This window comes from Contarinia nasturtii, unplaced genomic scaffold (assembly GCF_009176525.2).
Source record: "Contarinia nasturtii isolate CC-2019 unplaced genomic scaffold, AAFC_CNas_1.1 Cnas_scaffold_78, whole genome shotgun sequence".
Lineage (NCBI taxonomy): Eukaryota > Metazoa > Arthropoda > Insecta > Diptera > Cecidomyiidae > Contarinia > Contarinia nasturtii.
In genome coordinates, this window is record NW_022197436.1 from 3,059,143 (window position 1) to 3,072,177 (window position 13,035).

General features: G+C 31.9%; 2 protein-coding genes across 3 annotated transcripts in view; one reads left to right on the top strand and one right to left on the bottom strand.

The window, feature by feature from the left end:
- Positions 1 to 4,173, top strand: part of LOC116338677 (phosphofurin acidic cluster sorting protein 2) — a 49,331-nt gene extending 45,158 nt beyond the window's left edge. For both annotated transcript variants that reach the window (XM_031764091.1, XM_031764098.1), the window contains 6 exons: positions 78 to 232; positions 318 to 577; positions 661 to 1,053; positions 1,132 to 1,219; positions 1,294 to 1,416; positions 1,510 to 4,173. In XM_031764091.1, coding sequence (XP_031619951.1) covers positions 78 to 232; positions 318 to 577; positions 661 to 1,053; positions 1,132 to 1,219; positions 1,294 to 1,416; positions 1,510 to 1,637 — 1,147 coding nt within the window. In that variant the 3' untranslated portion in view covers positions 1,638 to 4,173. The remainder of the gene's footprint in view (positions 1 to 77; positions 233 to 317; positions 578 to 660; positions 1,054 to 1,131; positions 1,220 to 1,293; positions 1,417 to 1,509) is intronic.
- A 2,730-nt stretch (positions 4,174 to 6,903) lies between these two features.
- Positions 6,904 to 8,740, bottom strand: LOC116338693 (UPF0692 protein CG33108). The gene is made up of 3 exons (XM_031764110.1): positions 7,974 to 8,740; positions 7,304 to 7,400; positions 6,904 to 7,244 (listed from the first exon to the last, which is right to left on the bottom strand). Exons 1-3 carry the CDS (start codon positions 8,465 to 8,467, stop codon positions 7,005 to 7,007), a joined length of 831 nt encoding a protein of 276 aa, XP_031619970.1. The 5' UTR covers positions 8,468 to 8,740; the 3' UTR covers positions 6,904 to 7,004.
- Between the last annotated feature and the right edge of the window lie 4,295 nt (positions 8,741 to 13,035).

The following is a 13,035-nucleotide window of genomic DNA, read 5'->3' on the forward strand; positions in this document are numbered from 1 at the left end:
GTAAGATCGATCGGTGATTCTTTCGATGTGAATTTAAGATGTAAATTTTCTCGATTTTTTTTTGTTTTGTTTTTCAGTTGCAATTCAACGGCAAAACCGCCAACAACAATCAAAGTATTATTGGTTGGTGGCGATTGGTTGCAGGGTGCAGTATTACGGCATTATGTTGATTTACTTGGTGTACGACCACCAGATTGGGTGAATCATATTCGTTTTTATATTGTTCCGTTATGTAAGTCGGTTTTTTCTTTCTCTCCGTCAAATTTCTAACATGCATTTGATATTTCTAACTAAATGGCTGGTTGTTTTCCAATTAGGTTCTAGTTCCATATCAAGATATCTAAGCGCAATCGATAGTTCATATGCATCAATGTTTGGTAACGATAGTTGGACTCAATTATGTGAATCGGCCGCTTCGATCGATCCAGTTCAAGCAAAACCAGAGATTCAAGAGATTCTCAATCGAATTCAGCGATATTTACACACAGCTGGACCATGCACACAAATTCCCATCGCCGAAGCAATGGTTAATTATAAAGATGAAGATTCATGTCAAATTTTTGTACCATTTGTTTGTGTAAGTAGTGTGTGTGTGTGTGTGTGTGGAATGAAAATCGGTACACATTGATTGAACGATGATTTTAATTTGTATTTAAATAGGATGTGAAACTGGGCTCAATCGAACCACATCAGTTGTCGGTTGATTTGGATGAGAGTTTAATATCGGGATTATTGCAACAATCTCAACAAACGAGTGGCAACAGTCTATTGTCGGGATCATCGCCGCCGCACAGTGGTCGCACATCACCTCCGGTCACGCCATCAAGCGTTCAAGTATTGCATCATCAACAATCGTTACAACAAATTGTGATGCCGCAAGTACAACAACAGCAACAACAATCGCAAACATTTCAATTACAATCGCAACAGGAACCAATGGAACTGCAACTCGAATATTGGCTCATCAAAACCACCATTGACAAAGATAAAATTTTGGCTAAAGGTTTCGACCAAGGAAAATGTAGCATAAAAGGCACATTCAGAAATTTACAGGTAATTCGACTTTTTTTTTCGTTTTCGAAACACTTAATAAAGTTCGTTTTATAAAACACTTTTTGTTCTCTTTCATAGGTGTGCCGTCTACCATTGAATCCACAATCGGGAGAAATTTCCCAGGGACTTGTAGTCAACTATGCGACCAAAGAAAAGAAACAGAAAAGTATGCATCCGCCTCTTTCTCTTTCTTATATTCTTGACTTATTTCCACATCGGTTAATTTTCTTTTTCTTTTAGTCATGAGATTGGGAAAAAAGAAAGAAAAAGATCGTGACCAAGAGAAAGAGCAATTTGTTGATGGTGTTTCACGACTCATTTGCAGTCCGAATCCAAAACAATCACATCCGATCCCATTGAGAGGTATTACATTGGTTTTTCTTTGCATTTTTCACCAAATTCTAGTGCTTTTAGATATTAAGATTAAAAAATTGTTTTCTATTTCACTAACTTTAGTGTATATCGATGGAACCGAATGGACTGGCGTGAAATTCTTTCAATTATCATCACAATGGCAAACGCATGTAAAAAACTTCCCAGTTGGTCTCATTGGCGCTCAATTGACACCATCCGATTTATCCTAGTCATTTTGAACTTGAAACAAGATTTATTATGATGTTTTATAAGTGATTGAGACGGAATTAAATAACAATCGTCATCAATTCCAATGCATTGAGCATATGATGAAAAAGTTAAAAGAAAAATGCATGGTGCATTGCATTATATACATCATAAATGAAGACAATGAATAACAAAAAAAAAATTAAAAGAAAAATAACAACAACAACATCTTTGTATTTGTATAATTTGTATGTATGTATAAAAAAAAAAAAACTTGTGTAAACTTTTAAGAAAAATCCTGTTCATTGTGTTTTAAAAGAAAGAAAAAAAGTTTTTGGTTTTAGTTTAGTGATTTGTGGAACAACACAGAAATATCAACAAAAAAGCAAACAAATAAAATGTCCTGCAATTTCGTCTGTTGGTTTTCTTTTTGAGTGAATGAGGTCAATTGTTCTTTTGCTGATAAATCGTTGTTTCATACGAACGACAACCCTTTTGTGGAAAAGGGCAGACCGCTTCAGTAAAAGTAAACGAATAAAAAAAAAGAACAACTAATAAATAATCCAAAGAAAACAAAGTTTTAGCATGGTAGCTTAGTAAGTTAAAAGGAATTCGTACAACATTTATTAATCACAATTTGTGGCATAATCTATATAATAAAATATATTGTGTGTTTTTTTAAATTGAATTTCCTTGGCAACAAAAACATCTTAAATGTTATTAATCGAATCACATACATCACACTACAAACAAAAACTCTCGTTATCTGTTGCGATAATAACATTGCTATACTCATCAGAGGAAAATGAAGAGAGAGAGAGAGAAAAAAACAGAACAAAAAATCCACATTTGCAAAAATAATCATAAATATTACCAATTACGTATCGATATTAGACTAGGACATGAATGACAAGCATCGTTTTTTTAAAACTCTTTTCAACGATGATTGTGATGGAGATGACGATGAATGATGATACATGTCTGAGAGAGAAAATACACAGATCGCAACCGAATTTTTATGTGACACCAATGAATTTACACACACACACACACATATTTTTTTTTTCTTAGGTATTGATCAAAGCATCTGTGTTTATTTCGCTTACTCCGGAGCAATATATTTATATATCCAAATGCTTTATTTTATCAATTCTGTATCAATTGATATCATTGTCGCGATTAAAATGCGGTTTGCATTGTTCTAAAATATTAATATAACCATATATAAAAACCATAAAGCTGCTAGTCCTTTGATTATTATAACTAATGTAAATTTAATTTAATTTTATTATTTTAATCTTGAACTATGTATCTCAATTGAGTTCTTTTTTTCCTACAAGCGTTTTTTTTACATACACGAGAGAAAACGAAATTAATCACAAACGAAAATAAGATTAAAAATTGAATAAAGTAGAATAAACGAAGCAGAAACAAATTATTTTTTGTGACTGACAGAACAACCGATTGTAATTAATTCGAATCAAAGGTTGCCCCCTAAATTGCATAGTGAACCTAAAACATTTGTAAAAAATAAGAAATACGAAAGAAACGAAAGAATGAAATGAGTAACCGAAATTCCAAAAGACAGTATCGAATGAAATAAAAACGAGAGAAAATGAATCAATTAAAAATTTGATAAATAAAATGAAATTGAAAACATTTGCTTTTATGTTCTAATTTATTGTAAACGGTTTTAATTAATTCTATATGATTCATAAGTTTTTTTAGCCAGTTTTTTTTACCAAAAAAATACCAAAATGTATTTTACATCACTGAAAAGATGAAGAAAAAAAAACAAAATATATATACTCATTGAAACTGTGGTTTTTAATTTTGTGATTCTTACGCCAACCTGGATCGAATAATATTGTAAAAAAAAACAAAGACAAAAGAGACTAATAAAGAGGAAACACAATTTTAAAATTTCTTTAGAAAATGTCGACACAACAAAAAATAATAATAATATCATCAACTAACACAATCGAGTGAGATTCATTATCGCATAGAAAATTTATTAGCTCAAATCAGTATGACGGCTACACCATTAACAACTAGTAATTATAATAATATAAAAAAAAGAATCTATTGCATAAATAAGTTACTATTATTGCATTGGTTGAGATACAGTATTGATGAAAAAAAAAAAATTGACGTAGCACAGTTGATTGATAGTCAAGCATACAGAGGACAACACATATCGTTTAATGAAAACAAAAAACAAAAAAGCATTTAAGTAAACTGGAATTAATCGAATAATAAATGTTCATTGCTAATATTTCTGCATATATAAATTGATCTGAGCTGAATTGTGCAGATTATGATTTTAAAAACTGTTTTTTTTTTTAGAAAACCGATGGGAAAATGTTTTGCAGTAACTTTACTGTCCGGGTGAGTTCAATTAAATGTATTAATTGGACTGTTTTAAAAAGGCATACATGTACTCTGTGTTTGTCTTTCCATACCGCTGATTGAACTTTTCGTGAAACTAAGAAAGAAGGGCTCGCTTTTAGGACAATTTCATTTTTCAACGGCAAAATTTTCAAAAAAAAAAAAAAAAAATTCAAATAAAATCATCAGCCATGATTGGAAAATGAAGAAATTATTATTCAGGGCGCGCATTCTGTTCACAATTTCAGAGCATATTGAACATAGAGACGTTATAATGAAATCGAAAGGAAAACATCAAAACAGGAATTTCAACGAAGATTTTTTTTAGATAATAGATGAAAAAATAAAAGAACATTTTATTGAAAAAGCAACACAAAAAAATATCAGTAAAACTAAAAACAGACATTTCATTGTATTTTATAGACAATTAAAAAAAAATCGAAAAAAAAATAAAAGAAAGAAACGAATCATGTGATCGTGACTTTGCCTATTTTCAGAGGAGAGAAATGTATCACTTCGCATGTATCTCAGTTTTTTTTATCATTGAATGGTGCATCATATATTTTTAAGAAATATACGAAAATACATGCAATATATATATAACATCTTGATAACCATCATAGCTTCATTAAAAGGAAAGGATATATATATACTTTTGCTCTTCAAATTTATTAAAAAAATGGATCTCGAAAGAAAAAAAAAACAATTGGACATTGCAATGTTTTATTGTTCGCATAGATGATATATTTATAAGGCTGAAAACTGAATTCGAATACGGAAAGTAAGTAAGAAAATGAAAGATTGTGACAAAATTTTAGTAATATGTATATTCATAAAAAAAACCAAAAAAAAAAAAAATAATAATGGTTGCTCAGAGTATTTGCTACATCCGCCCAAGGACAATTGTTAGTGAAAATTCATCCAGGAATGTGTTCAAGATCAAATGTTGGGCAGCATTTGTCTATAGTTTCAGTCATTTTTACGGTTGCCATGGCGCAAAATTCAAATGTTAATACATGGAACAGAAAGCACTATGATTACTATCAATTGAATATATAAAAAGACTTTTTGAAATAAAAAAAAATCTACGCATACTGTTTCGCCCAGCACCACAAAATCAAAATTGTTACATTTTTAATTTCTTCGCATTTGGATTTTGGCATGCAAACGTCGAGCTGGCGATGATCCGACTATAATAATTACATGGGTTTCGCAAATCTTTTCCCTTTCTCGACCAAAATTGTCCGATTGAGCTTCATTAATGACAATGGTGTCAGATTCTTTTGTCGATTTGTAATAGCTGATCATAATCACGTGCTGCATACGCATATTATAAAATACATCAAATATTGGCAAGGAAAATGTCAATCTATGGTGAAATTCTGTGACATTTTAGAAATAATAAAAAAAATTCACCCAATGAAAAAAATCAATTGTTTGAACACTGTTACAATGCGCAGCTCAAGGCACATTTTAATATAAATCTTCTACAGAATTTTTAATAGAATCACCAAAATGTCATTGTAATAAATGAATTGTTCATTTTTTTATTTGGTCGAAAATTGATATTGGCCTGTAGGAAATATTACTGGATGTAAATAAAACAAGTAAAGCCATTCCATTGGAATTGTCCATCTATATTGGAAACTATGCATATTATTTGCATTTCAAACCGAAATGACTACCCGAATGGGCCAAAGAGAATTTGATATATCCGATTTCGATGCAAAGAAAGCAACCGAACAAATAACAAACCTTATATCGATGTTCAACCAATTCACATAATAACCACTAAGCTGCATGTATTCAATTTTAGCCGATTTGTTTAGAGATAATAACAACAGATAAAAAAAAAACACTCAGATAAACTGAGTAGGTGACAATGATAATAAATTTTCTTATTTTCGTTTTTCTTTTCATTTCAATCTTATATGTGTTTCTGCAAATAATTAAGGCTATCGCATACATATAAGAACAAATCAAAAATATTGTTGCTTTTCTCTTTTCTATTTAGAAATGTATTCCACTTTGAATTTGTCGCTTTTGGAATACTCATATTCTCTGCTCGTCTAAATGATAACAAAACAAAATTCGTACAGTTTTTACTTTCGTTCGGTTTAATTGTTACCAACTGAAGCTGAAACGTCCGCATATTCACTTGTTCAGGCGGTGAAAGTTTTCTTTTTTCCGCAATTCATCTATTCCATTGTAAACGCATATTTTCAATGGAACTAATTACGGTGTGATGCACACACATCCATGAAAGTGCTAAATATGGAAATTAAAACAAAAACAGCGAAGCGCAAAAAAATGCATTTACACTTTTCAACAGTTTGTTGAAACTATTATGCAAGCATATGCGCATTGGCATATAAAATGAATTCCGAAGTCAATGGACTATACTTTGCAATAGACGATAGAATTCAAACTATCTGATGGATTTAATTTATTGAAGACTTTTGATTTTGTTTAACCATGTGATTTTATAATCGCGGAGCGAAAATATACAAAATTGTATTTAGAATGAACATTCGCGAATGGATAGGAATGCATTTTGTTGTTTATTGTGATGAAAATGAATTAAAAAAAATGGAATTCCGTTGACGATATTTGGGACCGGACAATGATTTCGTATTAAAATTACGCTCAACGTAGCAAACGCTCTATTTAGAAAGAAAATGGTATTTATTATTATAAAAACATGATAATTTTATTGAGCATTTTAAAAATAAAATAGAAATAACTTCATAAAAAATGAGAGAAAAAAAACAACACAAAAAATATTCACAAACTGACTGTATTGTGAACAAAAACAAAATTATACAAAATTGTATTATTATAATTGAACAATTATATGAAAATAAAACATTTGAGGAGAAAAAAAAAACAAAATACTGATTTTTCGTTGTAAAATGATTCGTTGTTTACATATTGGTTTATTTTACATTTGTAAAAAACTGGTCGATTTTTTTTTTCAATTTCATTTGCAGACAAATTCAATATCATAATTTTTCATCGTTTGGGAAGATGAAATCGCCGGCATTTTTAATGCCATTTATGATGATGCATTGATTTTTCAGCCCATTTTCGCCGGCTATACCATCAACGGGCATTTGGAAGGAATATTCATCGTACCGATGAGGTGCCGTGTATTCGTTTAAATTTGCATTACTATCGCTCAATGCACCCAATGACCATAAAGCCAGATTTTTCGTTTTCCCATGACGTCCAAATACGTAAAACTGAAAGAAGAAAACACATTTTAATTTCCAGCGAATTTCAAATCTTACAAAATGCTTACTTTATTTTGATCATCAATTAAACAGCCAATTATAACAGTCCAGTGTGCCTTGTGTCCATTCTTCAGACAGGGTGCATGATTAAAATCGGAATCGTAACTGCCGGATTGATTAAAGTCGATATAAGGAAAATCAAAGCGTACAATTTTCGGAAGGGGTTATAAATGCATTTGCTTCAATTTCAGTGTCAAACGTCAATGAAATTCATTTAAAAGACTAAAAATAAAAAAAAAGGTGTCTCTGCGATCTATCCATCTGTATTTATAGCATTTATCGACACAACACACAGATGCCACATCGATTCACAGCGTTGTGTGTAATTTAGTTCAAGTTTGTGTCATTGCCATAATTGTTTTTTATATTCAAAAATCGACCAAAGAGTTGATGAACTGCAAAGGCATTCATAAGTGCGTGCGCGCGAATCCTCTGTGTTTGTGTCACATTTTATTCTTTTTTTAGATGCGTTCGACCAATTTGAATATCATACCAATCGGATTTGTTGCTGAGCGGAATTAATGTGTTGACAACAAGTGTCAATGAGCACGTGATTTGTAAATTAATTGAATGTGTAAAATTTTGTTGCCGTATCAAAAAAAAAAAAAAAAAAAACAACAATGAGGAAATAAATGTCGTTGTGTATTTTATAATGTGTTTTACATTGAAAAAGGATACGCGACCAAAAGGCAAGCACCATTCATGAGTTCAGTCTTGATGCGATCACAGTTGAGCTCACCCGCAAAACATTCAATCGATACTGGATAATTAATTGAATCAAAAACGAGTTGAGCAAGTTCCTTTAGATATTTGACACTAAAAATTTCGCCATGGTTGGTGAAACGTTTTCGTTTGGCCAGCTCGAGAATATCTTGTGTGGCAGGAATGCCGTCCGTTAGCATATTCAATGCAGTTAAACCACATGTTGGACCATTTTGTAAGATTGCTTGAATGCCAATTTTGATGCAAAAATATTTCGGTTTTGATTTGATGCAAACATGAGCCAAAGAGCTTGCTCTTTGAACTTCCGGTATTTGATACGCCCATCCACAATCACTTTGTAACTCCGAATTTGTTAAAATTCGTCGATTATAACGACATTCTTTTGATTTTTTTAAAATCCCTTGAGGCGATGGCGGTACTGGCACTATCGAACAATTACCAGCTGACATTTCACTCACTATTCGATGTATATGTTTTCTCTTCTTATTCACACAATACTGACAATAATATTATTCAATTTAAACTAAAATTCACGAAATTTGAGCAAATAACAACCACTTTTAGTTGACTTGTAGTTTATCGTAATTAAACATTAATATCTTTGTTGTGTTTTTCATTTCTTATTCTAAAAATCATTTGGCACCAAAACTTGATTCAGTTGTTTGATTGAATGCGAAGGAATTTCTAATTCACCTGTTTCGTTCTGTCACATTTCCTAAAATAAATGAACGAACCCACCAAAATAGCACTAGTCATACACAGGCTGTATTGTGCGGGTGAAGCATAATGCAGCGATAGTGGTTAGAGCAGTCGAACTGTATGTGCGAAGCACATGAAAGCAATAGTCACACATACATTCACATGCACAAAGGCATTTACATTGAACTGTGTGAAACAGAGAGGGAAGAAACGATTGTTGTGTACATCGTAACCTCTCGTGAGCTTTTCAATTCATTGATATTGATAGCACTCCATCTGAAGTGGAGATGGTTTAAAAAGTTGGGTACGAACAACTCTCTTACCGATTATTCTTGATATCACATTACATGAGCAAAAATATAATGTGTTTTTTTGTAAAATGTTTGATTTTCCCAAGGATTGTTCCTCTTAGGAGGAGGAATGGTGCGGAGGGAAAGAGGAGGAGGAGTGCGCTGGGGGGAAATGTTGTTGGTCAAAAAGCGATTTTCATCACAAAAATATTTTTTTTAGTTAAAAGAAGAACAATCTTCAGAGGAACAATCCTTAGATTTTCCAAAGATCATAAAATGTGGATTGATTTGAATGTCACGTGGTTTATACAATAAAGTGAGATTATTACATTTCTGCCCACACGTAGTGTGAAGAGAAAAGTCTTGATTTTATTTTGGACTAGGCTTATAAAATATATATGGATCAGAGTGCGGAAAAGTTCATCTTACGGATTTTGTAAGACATATTTTTGATGAAAATTAATTGGAATCTTTGATTGCGAAGTTAAATTCGATTTATTGCGACGTTTGCTCATTGAGTCTGCTCCATGAGTTTGGCATTTATAAGAAACTGCATATTTTTGTTGGAATATTTTTATTTTTTTAAACTACAAAAATCTAATCATACGGATTGTGCACACATCCTATTTAACCGGCGTACACTACCCAGGGGGTCAAAGTACCCGATTGGGCTCAAACTCAAGGCGTAGACATGATTCAAATGATTCGTTGTTATTCATTTGTTATTTGAATGATTTGAATCTATTTGACAAGTGACTTTACAATACTAAAACAAAGCATAAAATTCTATATCAATATTTGTTTTTTTTTGAGCAAGCAAAAACCTTTTTTTAATTAAAAAATCAAGTATATTTCGTTTATAGTTAAAACACATTTCGAAAATATTAAATCTCTTTGTATTTTTATTCTTTAACTTGATATTTTTTTTGATATAACATGCATGCAAACATCGATAGTCAACTTCACTGTAAAGTGTCATACGAACTGTCAAGCGGTGATTTGAAATGATTCGAAAAAATTCAAAATGATTTGAAATATTTATAATTTACTCGCAATAATTTAAAGAGATTTATTTTTTTCATATAGGTTTGTTCTTTTGGATTGCGTGTCTACCCCCTAGCTCAAACTTCACAGAATTTTAGTGATTAATTAGTGAAAATTTATGACGCAATTTTTAGAATTTGTGACTCACCAGAAAAAAGTTACAGGCCTAAATTTGAAAAAGCCTATTCATCAAAAAGTCTATGAATAAAATTTTAAAAAATTCGAAAGAAAACAACATTTCAAAAAATTAATGATGTAGTATTTTAGTGATTAATTTGTGATTAGGGGTAGTTTTTTCAAAATTTTAAAATATAAAAAAAATTAAAAACTGATGATGCCAAAATTTAGTTCTTAATTAGTGCCTCCGATTGGACATAGTTTCCCGTCATCCCCTAATTTGGGGGTTGAAAAAATCATCCCCTTTTGTTGCCAAGATTTAGTGCTTAATTGGTACCTGCCATTAATACCATTTTCGCAAGAGTTTTGATAAAAACTCTTTGATTTATACCATTTTCTTTTATTTACCCTTTTACCATTTCAACCCCTAAAAGTAATATACGATTTCGAATTCACTATTGAAGCACTGATTTTACTTTAAGCGGTATTAAGAGGCACCAATTAAGCATTAAATCCCTGTACAATATTTAGATTTAGCGGTTCACCCTATGACAGTTTTGAAAATTCACCCCATACATGACTGTGCGCTAAAAATTGAAATATACCAAATCGATCGGAAATGATAAAAAAAAATGATGCTAATATTTAGTGCTTAATTAGTGTCTGTCATTAATACAATTTTAGCAATATTCTCTGTCAAAAAATTGAGTAAATTAAAGAAGCGATGAGATTACTGCCCACATTCTATGTAATAAGCGTACATAGTAAGAAAATATCAGCCGACGCTATACGCACAGCTTTGCAATTCAATGATACTGATAGCACTCCATCTGAAGTGGAGATGGTTTAAAACAATTTATCTCGATTACAAAAAGTTGGGTACAAACAATTTTTTTACCGACTATTCTTGATATCACATTACATGAACAAAAATATTATAGATAATGTGTTTTTAGTATAATGATTGATTTTCCAAAGATCATAAAATTACATTTTACGAATACACATTTAAGCTTTTTAGCAAGCATTAAGCCAGGTACCCAACAATAGGTGAGCCCACATTTAAGTTTTGCTTTAATTAACAAAACACAAAAAATGAACATTCTTCTTTGAATCGATTGATTCAAGCACCCAATTAAATGTTTAAACTCTAAGCATTTTGGTTTGGCTGAAAAAAATGAGCGGCATGCAGCCAACATAACGTAATTATTATATAATTAAACACTTAAATGTACTGATACACTTATCCACCCTGCTTTGTCCACACGTGTGTGTGTGTATGTAATAGAACCATGCATGAATTGATATAATGACACGTAATTATGGTAGTGGCAACTTCAAGTTTAGCTTTAAACTTTCATTGTTGCTATTCAAGCAAGCGACAGAGAGTGAAACTCTTTCCAGAATCTGATATTGGATAATTTGCTCCGAAATTAGGCTTGTTAACAGGGACAAGAGTGTAAGCTAAATCGGGGGTAGCATACAGCAAAACTACAGCCGGTAAACGTATATATCAAATGACTGTTGCAATAGTTCATCCACGAAATAAATATGCCATCCGATTTTCTAGCATTTTGCACTCAATCTACACACAATTTAATTGAAATAAATGCACACTTCAAGTGATATTTATATATGTGAGAATGACTGACGCTGTGGAAGTGAACGAGAAGAGAAAAATAAGAGTCGATCGTTCTTGATGTAGCATATAATTAAGCATAAATGAATAAAATGCAAAATGAAACAGAACCTTTAAACATTGCAAGAGCGGCACGTTAGTTGTGGTTTAATTTCAATTTCTGGCACACAAAGAAAAAACGAACTGACACGATTAAATCGGATCAAACAAACAGCAATATGAATCGCGGGGTTGTTGTCTGGACGGTAGAATAGCAGGCAGTGAAAACAATGTGCAAATAACGAAAAAGAAGAAGAAGAAGAAGAAGAAAAAAAGTGTTTGTATGCAAAATCGCATGCTTCATATAGTCGCGGTCGTGAACATATTTACGCCTTTGTATACTGGATGATTTTCCGTTTCAGACTGCGATTATTGTTAAGCTTCATTACTGTTGAAATGAAGCGAACGCAAGTGAAATATAGTATTGATGGTGATGGTGATGATGATGACGACGACAACAACAATGAGGTGAGCGGAACTAAAATTGCCTTCGAAACATTTCGGCATATAGCTTTGGCAATCGCCATAATAGCGATGATTTCATGTTTTATCTCTTTTTCGCATTTATGTATCTTGCATGTTGTTCGATATTTAATACCGTGAAATTAAAATAAATTATTCATCTGTTTGTTTGGCACTTGTTTTGCCTTTGCAAGGCACACTGCGCTCTCGGCTCAGCGCCTCAACGCCTCATAGACATGTGGATGTGCAGCCGCAACACTATAGTTTACTACTCTGTGGAATATATTTTATATTTATTGAATGGTACTCCGTTGATATTTTGCCTCTAATCGTTTGGTATTAACAGTGCTGATGTAGTTGTTGTTGGTCTGTCTTCAAATTAAAGCAATTCAATATACAAAGTCTTCGTTCATTGCTTGTTAAAGCTTTCCATTCATTCTCTCTCTCTCTCGCTTGTAGCTAATATCTTTACATACCTAAGATAGCCATTCCGTTTCCCATTTTCATCGTGTACATATTTTAAACACGTACATAAAAATAAAAATTGGCTCAAAAATGAAGTTTGCCTCCATTTGCGTAATAATGGCCCGAATTATGGCTGAATTCTGTGAATTGGGGTCCAATCTCAATTTCCCGCTTGCTAACTCTTTGGGTGTAGTACAAAATTTCGCCGGAATTGGTCATTGAAATATCGATATTTTTTCATATGAAAAATGCGTGATTTTCC

Coding starts and splice junctions, on each gene's coding strand:
- LOC116338693 (XM_031764110.1), bottom strand. CDS start 8,467: ATGTCAGCTGGTAATTGTTCGATAGTGCCAGTACCGCCATCGCCTCAA. Junction 7,401..7,973: donor GGTGCTTGCCTTTTGGTCGC/GTATCCTTTTTC, acceptor TCAATCCGGCAG/TTACGATTCCGATTTTAATC. Junction 7,245..7,303: donor TAATTGATGATCAAAATAAA/GTAAGCATTTTG, acceptor TTCTTCTTTCAG/TTTTACGTATTTGGACGTCA.